General features: G+C 51.8%; 1 protein-coding gene across 3 annotated transcripts in view; it reads left to right on the top strand.

Moving 5' to 3' along the window:
- VSX1 (visual system homeobox 1) overlaps positions 1–8091 on the top strand; it is a 32794-nt gene extending 24703 nt beyond the window's left edge. For 2 of the 3 annotated variants that reach the window (XM_057491500.1, XM_036908700.2), the window contains exons 2-5: positions 1335–1413; positions 1827–1950; positions 3371–3551; positions 4681–5410. In XM_057491500.1, coding sequence (XP_057347483.1) covers positions 1335–1413; positions 1827–1950; positions 3371–3551; positions 4681–4991 — 695 coding nt within the window. In that variant the 3' untranslated portion in view covers positions 4992–5410. Of the gene's footprint in view, positions 1–1334; positions 1414–1826; positions 1951–3370; positions 3552–4680; positions 5411–7543 lie in introns of those variants that run through there. The other variant, XM_036908701.2, reaches the window with a different exon arrangement.
- The last annotated feature ends 5779 nt before the right edge of the window (positions 8092–13870 follow it).

Here is a 13870-nt window from a genome sequence, read left to right as displayed (position 1 = left end):
CCGCCGATGATAAAGGGGGCAGGCCGGCCAGCAGGCACCTCCAAGAGCGGTCTGCTTTACGAGTCTCCGTGTGAGACATCAGCCTCTCTATTCGTTGTTTCACTAAAAATGCAGAAACCACCCTCACAGGAGCGGTTCTTTCCTCTGTGAGCACGGACAACAGGAAAGGCAAAATGCAGCTGGACCTTAGTGTGCGAGGGTGTTCCTGGAAGACGGAGAGCTGCGCTGTGCTATGGCGGCACACGCGCCTGGGGGTGTAATGAAGATTTATCAAAGCCACATTTAAGAGGAAAAATAAATAGGGAAATTAATTCAAATGCTGTATTTAATCCAATACATACAAAGTATCCTTTTACCTGTAACCAACAAAATTATTAATATTTTACTTTTTGGGAGTGCTAAGTCTTCTAGACCCACTGAATATTTTACGTTTACAGCAGGCCTCAGTTTAGACTGGCCACATTTCACGTGTTTAGTAACTTTACGTGTGTAATGGTACCAGATTGGACAGCACAGATATTATTATGTTATAATCCAAGCATATAACTTTCTGGTGAGCTAATTGATGTAGGAGTAAAATGAATTTTTTATTATTCTTGCCTTCACTCATTCATTTTTTAGTGTTTTGAGGCAAATACACTTTTTAACAATGAACGTGACTGTAGTTTGGTCTTCTAACCTTCCTTTCTACCTGGATCTTTTGACATAATGGATATCAAAAGATAAAGCATAGTGGAGCAGGTTCTCACAGTGTTCTCAAGGGCGTCTACAGACCCTCTGAGCTCACTGGTCAAGAACGAGGTTCCTGGACCCTGCTTCCAGAGATTCGGAATTGGCACAGCAGGGCACGGAGTGCAGCTCTGTGGAGGGTTCTGATGCCACACCTCTTGGTTAAGATGGCGAAGCTGGAGGCGGCGGGACGCGGATGAATTTGGGGGCTGAGTAGGGTTACAAAATGCAATTAAGTGTTTAAGTAGCTTTGGCTTCACACAGTCTGGTGTTTGAATCTCAACCTCACCATTTACTACCTGTGTGATCTTGGGCAAGTTCCTTAATTTCTCTGTGCCTCAGTTTCCTGTCTGTAAAATAGCATAGCAATAGCAGCTACCTTGGAGTTCTTTTATTTTAAGAAGGATAAGTTCGATAATGCATGGCCAGTGCTAAGTATTGTGCCTGGCATATAGTGAGTGTTGCAAAATGATGGCTTGAATTGGTAAATACTTCCCCAACAGGTTTGTAACTTCAGTCCTCACATTAGAACCCCGGAAATAGAGTGAGAAGTAGGCTCACCTCAAAACAACTAAAAAAGTCTTCTCCTTTTCCTGTGCTAACAGATGAGGACAGCCCACCTGAAGGCAGAAGGGATCCTAAGGCGTCCCCTGCCCCCGGCAAGAGGAAGAAGCGGAGGCACAGGTGCAGGGCCAGGCCGAGCACCGGGCCCCTCTCTGGGACACAGAATCTGATGATGTGCGGCCTGGGTTTTCTAGCTCCTGGTCGTCAGCAGGAAGGGCACAGCAGCTGCTTGGGGACACAATTCTGTAATTCCCAGGAGGCCGCAGAACAGTTTGCACAGCATTTTTAAGACACAAGTTTTTTGGTTTTTAATATGGGTTTTCTTAGAATGACTTGATGGGATTTATTGAGAAGGAAAAATAGCTGAAGAACTCTGTTTTGTTAGAACCAAACTTCTGCACTTTCCAGATCGTTTAGGGGCGGAGTGTCCCGTATGAGGAGGTGGCTCTCTGGGGGTGCGCAGCTGGGAGGCAGGTGTGGGCCGCCGGGGCTGGGCATCCTGGCAGCCTCCTGCAACACGTGCCTCCCTGCAGGACCGTCTTCACCGCCCACCAGCTGGAGTTGCTGGAGAAGGCATTCGGTGAGGCACACTACCCTGACGTGTACGCCCGGGAAATGCTGGCTGTGAAAACCAAGCTCCCTGAAGACCGAATTCAGGTGTCTGGGGTCCCCTTTCTCCTTGCCAAAGACAGAGAATATGTTATTCTCTATGCAGTGAGTCACCCCACAGCTGCTCCTAACCAGACCAACACATTCCCCTCCACAAGCAAACCGAGGCGCACTTAGCTGCAGGCGCCACAGTGCTAGAGCCTGCCTTTATCTCTATTTCAAGAGCATATCCCCTGTAACCTTCGTGCCTTTTCCCTTTTATAAAATCATTTTTTAAAATTACACAAAAATGTGTGTTGCAATTGGAAACTACATCAATGTACAGTAATTAAAAAATGGCTATCCCTCCACTATAAACCCTCAATGAAACCAATGTAAATGGCCTGGTATGACCTTTCTGTGTACTGTCTCCATGTCGTATGTATCTGGCCCTGAATGTGTGTGTGTGTGTGTGTGTGTGTGTGTGTGTGTGTGTGTGTACTCACATACACACATAGAAATTTGTTCTTCGTGTTTACAAATAGAGATCATGTTACCCTCCTTAGCTTCTTCTCTTGATAACACTTCCTGGACATTTCTTCAGATCAGAAGTTATGTCACTAACCCACTTTTTTTTTTTGGTATCATTAATCTACAATTACATGAGGAACATTATGTTTATTAGGCTCCTCCCTTCACCAAGTCCCCCCAACAAACCCCACTACAGTCACTGTCCATCAGCGTAGTAAGATACTGTAGAGTCACTACTTGTCTTCTCTGTGTTGCACAGCCCTCCCCGTGCCCCCACCCCACATTATACATAATAATCGTAAGGCCCCCTTTCCTCCCCCGCCCTTATCCCCCCCTTCCCACCCATCCTCCCTGGTCCCTGTCCCTTTGGTAACTGTTAGTCCACTCTCGGGTTCTGTGATTCTGCTGCTGTTTTGTTCCTTCAGTTTTTTCTTTGTTCTTATACTCCACATATGAGTGAAATCATTTGGTACTTGTCTTTCTCCACCTGGCTTATTTCACTGAGCATAATACCCTCTAGCTCCATCCATGTTGACTAACCCATTCTTTTTAAGAACCCAAACAATATTCCATGCTATTCCTGTATTAAGATAGTATTTTCCATGATCACCAGCAAGCAAGCAACCTGAGATTAGAAGGCGCCTTTGCCAGGGTGAACTCTCCCCGGTCAGTGAGGGAAGTTGGTTACCATTGTCCAGGACCTCTTCACACACTGGGGGAGGTGCTGTGACCATATTTTCGTCATTCCTGGACCTCTGGGAGCCCCCGTGGAAACACGTTTCCCCACAGCGATGGGTGCCTGTGAGTTCTGAGCACACAGCGGGTGCGGCCCTTGGAAGTCTGGGTCCTGGGGGCTTCCCCTGGGAAGTTGGCCCTTTTAAGACTGGGGGCTCAGGGTCACCTCGAAGCACCCTCTTTGCCATGTCCTCCTCTTGTGTTCCCTCCTGCCTCCCACCAGGTCTGGTTCCAAAACCGGAGGGCCAAGTGGCGGAAGCGGGAGAAGCGCTGGGGCGGCAGCAGCGTGATGGCCGAGTACGGGCTCTACGGGGCCATGGTGCGCCACTGCATCCCGCTGCCCGACGGCGCGCTCGACCCCGCGCACGGCGGCCCGCGTGGCTCCTGCGCGCCCTGGCTCCTGGGTAAGGAGGGCCCTGCAGCCGCGCGCGACGTGGGGGCGCCACATGGGCGGCTGTGCGCGAGGCAGAGCCATGTACAGTCACTCGGATTCAGCCACAGGATCACACCCCATTCTAAAGTGACTGAAGTCTCGGGCTGTCTGGTCAGTGGACCTGTGCAGACCGTGTGTGGAGAGGTTGTTAGGTCTTGGTTTTGAATGATGTACTTGTATTAGGGGAACAAGGTCTCCTGAATGTTGAATGCCATGAGAATCTTTGGCAACCACACACTTCGGAGCTCACGGTAATCGGAGGGCGGAGCGGAGCAGTGAGGCCTGCGAAGTGTTGGCCCCCGACACCCCGCAGTCAGCAAGTCCGTTCCTGGTCCTGGTTCTGCCATTATCAGCCTGCCAGTAGCTTCTCTGGCCCTCCTGGTTCTGCTGCTGGAGGGTCCACGCTGGCAAGGCCCGGACTCTGGGGCTGGGTGTTCTCTGCTGCTACGGAGACAGCGGACAGGGTCAGAGCCCAGAAAGTGTGTAGCCGGACAGCACGGCAGGGGACCAGGGGCCGGGGCTGGGGACGTCGTTTTAGGCTGAGGAGGTGGAGGTGCTTCGTTCAGCAAACAGTTTTGAGCCCCTGCCCGCCAGACACAGTGCACAGACCAGAGACACCTGTCGTCGGTGTGGTCTTGACTGGGCCCTTAAGAACTGAAGAGACAGGGCTGGGATTCTGGGAGGGAAGGAGGCCGTCCCTCTGCGTTCGTGTGGGCAGTGGGGGAGCGTGCTTGCTGGCCTCCGCAGGTCTGTGACCGCACGGGAAAATGGACCCAGTGCTGTCAGACATTCCGACTTCCAGAGGAGCAGGCAGCCTGCTCTTCATGTGCAATCCCTGATTTAAAAATGTTGGCAGCAAATACATTTTTAAAATCACCGTCTCATACAAAGAAGGAACCTCTGCTGGCTGTGCCCGACTGGAGACACCAGTTTTTAGTCCCAAGGGGGAGTGGCCTACCTGACCCTCCTGGGGGCCCAGAGACAGGCACCCACGCAGTGATTCTAGTGGGATTTAGAGAACAATGACAAGGAGGAAATTTACTTAATTGCTGAATTTAGACATATCTTTTAATTTTTTTTCTTTCCCCCTTTTTTGCAAGGGATGCATAAAAAATCCACAGGGATCATAAGCAAACCAGGGAACGAACGAACACTGGCGGGACTCTGGGGCTCTGCCCACACAAAGGAAGGTTCTAGCCCAACTAAGGTGGGATCCCAGAGAGACTCAGATGAAGCCCACCCTGAGAAGGGCTGGGAGGACGTGGCCATCGATCTCTCCAGCGCCTCGCAGCAGGAGACCAAGAACCTGGGCCAGGGCGCCCCTGCCGGAGGGCGCTCAGGTCCCCGGGACCCAGAGGCGCTGCAGCCTGGGAAGGTGGGGGCTCTGGGACGTCCCACCCTTGAGGGCTGAAAATGTGCGCGTTCCTCACTTCTCATTTGGCATTTTTCAGAAGACAAAACTGTCTAAGACGGATGCTCTTGGTTGGGTATTTCCTTCTTACAGTGTCAGGATAAATGCAATGACAGTTGCTTTAAAGAGACAAACAGGTGGTTTAAGGAAAATCCGTTTCATTCTAGAATGGAAACCATTCCTTAAAGGTGTTTGAACCAGTTAATTTGATGTAACATTTTGCTTCTCTTCTATAGAACTTGGTGAGAAAGGATTTAAAGTTCTTAAAGCATATTTGATGTTTGGTTCGGTACACTATGTGGATTAATAGGTTAAGTCTGATGTCTTCACTCTCAATTCGAAAATATAAAGTTATTTAACCTCCAGAAAATCAGATGGCTTTATAAATAGTGAAGACCCCATAGAGACATAGGAATGAATTATAATGTGGTTATCTGGAACTGGCTTTGAACATTTCAGTATTTTTGGTGGGCGATAATTTTGTATTGCATGTTGGAACTCATAAACAACAAGGAAAGCCATATTTCCCCCTTCCCTTCTGAAATAGCATGGGGCCATATTTAAAAAACTGTTGAATATGTATATACAGTGTTTTAAGGTCAGACAAGACTTCTTGGTCTTTATATTTGAAAGCACTTTAGTGACTTGGATTTCACGACTGTTTCCTGTCTTGTATTTCCTTTGCCACTTATTATTTAAAATAAACATGGGGTGGTGTGTCTGCTTTGTTACATACACGTACATGTCTGCTGCTGCTGATCCGCTAGCAAGGGCACCCTTCTGTGAACCTTTTCTATCGCGAATGTCTGAAGCATTTCATCCTTTGGGACGCAGCACCATCACATGCAGCTTTGTAAGCTCGCATCGCAGCAGGTAGCCGTGTCTAACTCACCTTTTAGTGCTCAGAATCCAGAGAGTGCTTACATCTAGTTGAGGGGGAAGTTCAGGGCTTTCTGGAGATGGCAGAGCAGAGAAGGGAGGTGGGGAACCAGACTTTGCTGGGCTTCCTCTGGAGACCCACGCACTCAGCCTGCGGCCGGGCCATGTCCCCATCTCCCCGGGTGAGGAAACAGGCTCCCTTCCACTGGCCCATTTGTCTCATCTCATGCTAGTCCCACTGGTGAGGGAATTCAGGGTCACCTGTCCGTAATGGAGAAACAGGAGGACGAGCCCCCCTTCTTTTATTTGCTCTGCACAACAGAGATGGTGAGACTGAATGAAGAAGGAGGGGCCGTTGGGAAGAACTCCAGAAATACCTCCCGTCTGCGCTGGCCCAGCGGACCGGACTCTGAGTTATGGGACGTGCTCCTTCGGGGCTGTCTTCTGCCCCCCGGCTGGCTCTGAGATTCCTGCTTTCATCTCCCTTCCTTAGATTACCCAGGGTTGAGTTTGGGGGAGGGAGCTAGTAACCTATGCAACGTATATACATCACATTCATAAAATAAAATAAGGCATATTTATGTGGAAAGATGTTCGTGCAATGTTACTGAGTGAAAAAACCCTAAATAAATGACAAAAAAAGAAGACATGAGTGGGAATAATCAAATATGTAAAGCAGAATGAAAGTTGGCCAGAACTGCAGGACATGCTGAAGTCTAAACCAATTTCCGGCCAAGCTGGGGCCAGAATTCCTTGTTTGGCTTAAACCAGTAGAAAATCACCTGCCAGGCTGGGCTGTGGCCCCACCTCTCCAAGCCTCTCAGGCTCTCAAGGAAATGCAACTGGGCTTCTTCCGACAAAGAACACAGGGCAGTGGCTGCCGACCAGCTGAGCGACAGGGCGACCACATGAAGGATGTAAAGTAGTGTATGTTTTATTAAAAAAAGAAGAAAGAAACTTGTTCATAAAGACTAGGGAATAGATGAAAATTCTTTAAAACATTGACAGCATTTATCTTTGGATCATGAGTAAATGAATACTTTTTGTCTTTTTTTCCCATATTTTCTAGTATGTAAAAATAAAAAAATTGTTAATAACATTATTGAAATAGTAACACCTCTTTCTGAATTTAGGGCTAAGTTCACACAGGACAAAAACTATTAGAAATAAAGTGTGAAAATTTTTATGATAAAGAGTCTGTACTTTGCCTACATTTCCTGCCTGGCTCTCACAGGTGCCAGTGTGATAAAGAGGAAACAAGTGGGTGGTTTACACACGGGCCTTCTTAAATCCTTCCTCAAACCCTGCAGCCAGTCAGACTGGAATCCGACCACAGACTGACGCAGCGCTGAATCATTTCCAGCTTTGAATGCTAGCTGAAATGTGGCATTAAAAGCCCAAAAAGCGATTTTTAAAAAATGACAATATTAGCAAGGCTGATTTGGAAAGATTCCTAATGTGGGGCAGCATCACACAATAGCTGCCCAGTAGTAACACACGTGAGTATGTGAGAAATACTAATTCAGGAGGATTTTCAGAAGTAACAGAACAAGATAAAGCAATCAATATTGTTTCTTTCCGTTTAGTAACATAAATCCAATAAACTGAAAATTCCTTGTTCTCTGTGGTCTACTAATCATATCCATATTAACTAACTTTTTCACTCTTTACAGCAGATGAGAAGCTGGGCTGCAGAGAAATGACGTGAACTTGCTAAGCTGATTCTCACCTTTGTAAGACTGATCCAGAGAAGCTCAAACACCCTTGCAAGGTGGACATTCGCTCTGCACCATGCCAACACTTCGATAAGGCTGCAGTAATTAGGCCTGCATAGTATTGGCTTTGGGGGAGATGGACAGACCCACACCTCAGAGCAGACAGCAGGACCCAGACACGGGCGCACAGGTGCAAGGCTGGCCACGAGGAAAGGGGAGACTTTTTGGTGAATTATTCAGACAACTGTTCACCCATATGCGGAAAAAAGAAGTTGGACCTCAGTTTTATACCTTACAGGAAAACACTTCCAGGTGGGTTAGACATAAATGTGAAAGGCAAAACTCTAAAGGTTTACATGTTTGGGTTTAGAAGATGCTCCAGGTACCTCAAAACTGTGGCTTAAAACAAGCATTTTGTTTTGCTTATAATTTTGTGGGTCTGTTTTCAGCTGGTTTACCAAGCCACAGTCCTCTTTCTCCATCTACCTATCTATTATCTATCTATGTATCTATCTATCATCATCATCTATCATCTTTTATCTAATACAATACAGTGTCCATTAGATACAATATCTAATACTGAATTAAATACAGTATTAGAGTCTGAATACATTTTAGCTAATACAATGCTATATGGACTATAAAACGCTAAACCTGAAAACAAGTTTTGTAATCTAATCCACCATTCATGTTCACATTTTGCCAGTTTGCTTCAGTAACATCTTTTACGGCAATTTCCTTTTCCAGGACAGGATCCAGGCTGGCATTTGTTGCCCCTTCAGTTTAGGACATTCCTTGGCCTTTCTTTGTCTTGCATGGCATTGACATTTCTGAAGAATGCAGACCAATTATTTTATCAAATGCTCGCTCAGTCTGGGTGTGTTTCCTGTATCTTTACAATGAGATTTCAGGTTGTATATTTTTGGTGGAAACACCACTGAGGTGCACGGCGGAACGGATGGGAAGGCTGCCTTGAGCGGGTCAGGCTGGGGCTGGGAGATGGACGGGAAGAGACTCCTCTTATCTGCTGTTCACTCATTCTGCATTATTTGAGTTTTTAATGGGGACATAGTTATTTGACACAACTATTTAAAATAAAGGAAACTTATTACTGGAAGGCATGTAGTCTGGAGGTAAGCAGCATGCTAATTGTTTTCCAAATCCTTCGAGTAGGTCAAAGGGGTTGACAAGGCTGTGTGCCATTTAGGAAAGAACCTTGGGTCACTCTGCCACCACTTGGGCATTTACTCTTCCCACTGGTGTCCTAGGAATCTCAATCCTAAGTGGTTTGAAGTTCCAGAGACGTGGCCTGTCTGCTGGGTCCCGCATTGTGGGGCTCATGCTGGGCATGCAATGGCAGCTAAGAGCTCTGGGCCACCGATTCTGATGCTGTTTTTGAGATTCTTGGGTCCCACTTTGGAAGCTGAGTGGGGCTGCAGAGGTTTTCAGAGCCTTGGGACTGGGACCCAGGGTTTGTTATATGGGTGCAGCCACTCCTTTAGCCTCTCCAAGAATTGCTGTGAAATACTCTGTTTTCCACTTTTAACTTCTGCTTACCCAGGCCTTCATTTACAGGATTTTATGGGTGAGCACGCCGGCTGCTTCAAGCCCTCTTTAGGCGCACGACCAGCTCCACTGCACCCTGTGACGAGGTGAAGTTTGTTCCCAGGGGCTTCCCCAACGGCTTTGACCTGCCTCACAGCGTGCCAGCCCCGTGTTGGCATGCGTGGCCTATTAGACTCCGCACCTGCAGGGCTCCCAGATCCGCGACGGGCTCGACACCTTCAGAACTGAAAGCACTGACCCCCGAGTTTGTGATATTCTCTCCGGAATCTGCCGCCCGGCCGCTGTGCTCCACAGTACGAGGGCCGAGAGCTGCTGTGTGGAAAGCCCTCCCCACACTCGAGGGCTCTGCCCGGTGCTCGAAGTACGTCACGCTCTGCCAAGAGGAGCGGAGATTGCCACGGCGTCATGCTGACGCGTTTGCACCCCCTCCTTAGAAGTTCATATGGGGCGACTGCCTTTTCTTCTTTCCATCAACACAAGGTTACATGAACGCAACACAGTCACTGGCGCCACCTGTTGGCGAACATGTTGCAATGCTTTTGCCTCGACTTGGGTTCAGCGTCTAAATTCACAGCTTGAACGTTTTTATGTGGCGGAATCTCCATGTTTTTGTATTCTCCTCCTTCCCACTTGCCCGCTGACAGTCTCCTCCTCTTTAACTGCTGATCTTGAGGTGTCTTTGTCCCGTGACTGTCCCTTTACTCACCCTCTGCCACGTGCTCAGTCTCCTCCTACCACGTCCGGACTTCTCTCTCCCGCCCTTCCCCTGAAGACCACCTGCACTAGGTCTTTGCTCACCCTCTTTGACACACTGTTTTGTACAAGGACTCAAGTTTCATTCAGTGCTGAGCAAAGGACCTGGGGTTGCAGGTGAGTGTGGGAGGCGGGGAGATTCTGAGATGTCTTTTAATGTCATGTGGGGGCCAGTGTTAGCCTATTGCAAGGGAGTGTGTGTGTGTGTAGACATCCGTTTCTTTTACCAGGTCATACATACAATGACGAGTCCTTCAAATTTCTGGTTGGCATTTCTGTGCCCGGAGTCCCATCTTGAGCATCCCTTCCTCCAGCAGCAGAGAGTGGCTGTGCCGGTCTGGCCACCACACCGGGCATCTCTTGCTCTCCGAGGGGCCTCTCAGACCTGAGGCGAGGATGCTGCCCCGAGTGCCCTTGGTACTGTCACCTGTGAGGCTGGCAAGTGCGAGGAGGTTTACAGCACATGGGGAGGCATGACCGGTGGGGCGGGATCCCTGGGATGAATGACCCCCCAGTCCTGCCGCAACAGGCCCAAGTTATCAGCCCCCAGAGTCTGAAAACACACCGAGGCCGAGGAGAATGCGAACTCTATTCATGGCTGAGGGCTCTGGGCCGCTTGCCACTGAGGCAATCTGGCCTGTTCTGTGCAGACCGTGAAGGGACGGACCCTCTGATTGACCAGCTGGGTCGGGGGCTCCCTCCCCCAGACACCTCCACGCTGACCTTGCCCACGTACTGTTCACCGCACCTGCTTCACAGGAGCCGAGGTGGGGACCCCAGATCCCCTCCATTGGGGTGGAGATGTGAGGGACCCTATTCAGGTGCAGTGAAGCCTCGTGGGGAAAATAAGGGAGACAAGCTCAGAAGCTCTTCAGGCAGCTTCCTGGAAATATCTCCCCCTGGTCCTGGCTGCTGGCAGGAGCGGCTTACCCCAAGGGGCAGTCCCTCCGATTCTGTACTGGCCTGTTTGAGCATCTGGAGAAGGGCTTCATCTGTGTGTCATCAGCGCCCTGGGCTTTGTGGCCAGAGAGCAGGACCTCTGGCATCATGGCCACTGATAAGAAGGGGACCCGAGCTGACCCCTGGGAGGATGGTGTCTGGTTACCCCAGTAAACCCAAACCCAGGCACCTGGGATTACCAGTGGGAGGGAAGACCCTGGGGAGTCCTTCTTTGTATGTCTCCAAGGATGACGACTGTTCACGGGCAGCCCAGGAGCGGGTACCCCACATGCCCATTCCATGGGTGGCAAACAGGGCAGTGAGGGGAGGAGCTGCCTGGGGACAATGGGCCGCCTGGGTGCTCAGACCAAGGACCCCACATCCCTTTGCCACCGGCCCCACCGGGCTGGTCCTCAGCTGCTGGGCAGGGTCACCAGGCCACCCACTGCTCCCAGCAGCTGCTACCACCCGAGCTGGGTCGCAGCCGGTGATGTGCATCCCTACATGACCTCTGTGTGGGAGCTCCATGCGAGCAGGGACCGTGCTTGCTCACTGTCCCAGCGCAGGGCATGCATGTGGCAGCTCTCAGCAGGTTAGTGAACCAGAGGACTCCTCCTGACAGCCCTGTGGGTGGGACAGCATCTCACCTCGGCCAGTAACGGGGGGCTGCAGAGCCTGTCCATCTCCAGCACAAGATCTTGCACAGGCAGTGTGGCCAGAGCTGGCCCTGCCTCAGCTGCAGAGCTCACGCACCTGAGGAGCAGAACTGGCACCTTCTGAGCACCCACCCTGGGGTCTGTGACGGAGCCCAGGCTCCTCCAGCTCCAGCACTGGGCCATCTCCAGGGCAAGAGTCATTTCCACCACGAGCTCCTGCACCCCATCGGCAGCAAGGCCGAAGACAGACTCAGCCTCGGAACCAGAACCAATTCTAGAACCAGCTCTCCCACTACCTCCCGGGACAGCCCGGCTTCAGCCCCAGCTGAGGCACCAGCTCCTGGCCAGCTGCACCCAGCACCAGAGGTGTCTCTGGCATTGGCCACAGCAGAGCCACAGTGAAGGGACAGACTGACCGTCCCCCTGCCAGGACTCTGCTGCTGCCTGCTGGTCCCCTGACCCACATATGCACCCAACTGGGCCCTGAGGTACAGTCTGGGGACCAGGACAGTAGGGAGGGGCTTATTCACTGACCGTCTTGGCCCCAAATGTCCAACCCACTGGCCCACAGCCTGCAGCCCGCCTGGCTGGAGTGGGGGTGGTCACTGAGCTCAGGAGACTTGAGGTTCACAGAGCAGTTGACAGCTGGACACATGCTAGATGCGTGGGAGCCCTGGGGCTGCACGTGGCCGTGGCGGGGGAGGCATGCCAGGCTGATGGCTGGGTGCCCCGGGGCCCAGGTGGCTGCATGGCTGGGACCTTCCTTGGGGTGCTCCATGTCCCACTGTGTCCATGTCCTGGGCTGCTGGGGACCTGGGGGCTGCAGCACGTGGCAGAGCCCTGGACCCAGGACAAGATGCTCTGATGGGAGCCATGGGCCCTCATTTGGACATGCATCTGAGTCACTGCCCTGGCTGGGTGGGGAGGCCCCGGGGGTGCCCTGGACAGCAGGACATGTGAGCGAAGCAGGGATAAGGTGGCTCCTGAGGTCCTCATGTGGCCCCTGGAGCCACAGAAAGTGCTGTTCTGAGAGACAGAGACAGAGAGAACGCAGGAGAGAGGGGTCCAGCAGAAGCCAGGTGTCTTATAGCCAGTCTTGGAAGTGACACCCCCCACTTGCCATTGGCTGTCCCTTAGACCCAGCCACAAAGCACACCTGCCCTCCAGGGGAGTGGGGGGGTGGTGGCACACGGTGAGGACCAGGAGGAGGGGACCCTGGGGCTGTCCTGCCGCCCCCACACCCTGAGAGGAGCCTCTTGGACCTGAGTGTGGGCCTGGTGGAGCCCGTGAAGGTGTGTGTGTCTGAGGGGACTGCATCTGTCACCACCATGGGGAACTGGGAACAGACAGAAGGGGAGGTGACCCCAGTCCCCGAGCAGACCCAGGCCCGTTTCATTTGCACTCTGGGGCCCCCCAGCCCTCCACTTTGTGCTGCCATTGCTGAGTCTGCACATGAGCGACATGTGAAAGCAGGAGCTCCAGGCATGTACAGCTCTGCACACCCAGTGACCTCCTAGAAGACGGGCCGCAGTGACTCCTCGGTGTGCATGGGGACACTGGGGAGGCCCCGAGAGGCACAGGCCTTGTGAGATCACATCATAGGTATGAGTCGGAGCTGGGTGTGACCCCAGCTCTGTGTCCTCAAACCCGGCCTGCTGGGGGCTATGTTGGTGTGACGGCCTGGACAGGGCCCAGGATGTTGGGGAGCGGCCAGCAGCCAAGGGGCTCCTCGGGGAGGCTTGCCTGAGCAGGAAGCCCAGGTAAGGGGACCACAGGCAGTGACCTCACTTCCCTGATGTTAGAGCCCAACAGAAATTGGAACCCAGGTTACTGACTTTCTAGGGACAGTGCCATTCCCAGCTCACGTGGCTGGAGATGCTCCCGTGAGCAGCATATTGTCCTGCTGTGTCCCGAGTCCCGAAGCCGTGGCCTCAGGAAAGGCCCCAGTGAGCATCTCCTCCTGCGCTGCAACATTAGGTCAGGTCTTGGCACAGATCTTACAGCCACAGGCCCAGAGGGGCCCAAAGGTAACACAGGGAGGCCCAGGCCAGGCCAGGCCAGGCCCCCACTCTGACCCCTCCTGTACTGCCCTGTGTCCCCTCCCGAATATGTATGTGTGTGTGTGTGTGTGTGTGCATGCACGTGTGTGTAAGGGGGGTTCCTGTGGAGTGAGCTGCCCTGAGCAGGAGTATCTGGTGAGGGTCAGAAGGTTGTGGCCTAGTCCTGTCCACACCCAAAGTCTAGGCGGGCTGGGTGGGACATGGGGTGCTGGGCTGTCCTTCTGCCCGAGGTTTGTCCCGATCCCTGGAGGTGATGTCATCTCAACCCAGGAGGTCTGTGCTGACACAGGTCCCTGGCCATCTGGGAGGAG

Source organism: Manis pentadactyla, chromosome 14 (genome assembly GCF_030020395.1).
Source record: "Manis pentadactyla isolate mManPen7 chromosome 14, mManPen7.hap1, whole genome shotgun sequence".
Classification (NCBI taxonomy): domain Eukaryota; kingdom Metazoa; phylum Chordata; class Mammalia; order Pholidota; family Manidae; genus Manis; species Manis pentadactyla.
Note: the sequence above shows the minus strand (reverse complement) of the source record. Positions and strands in the feature narration are given on the sequence as shown.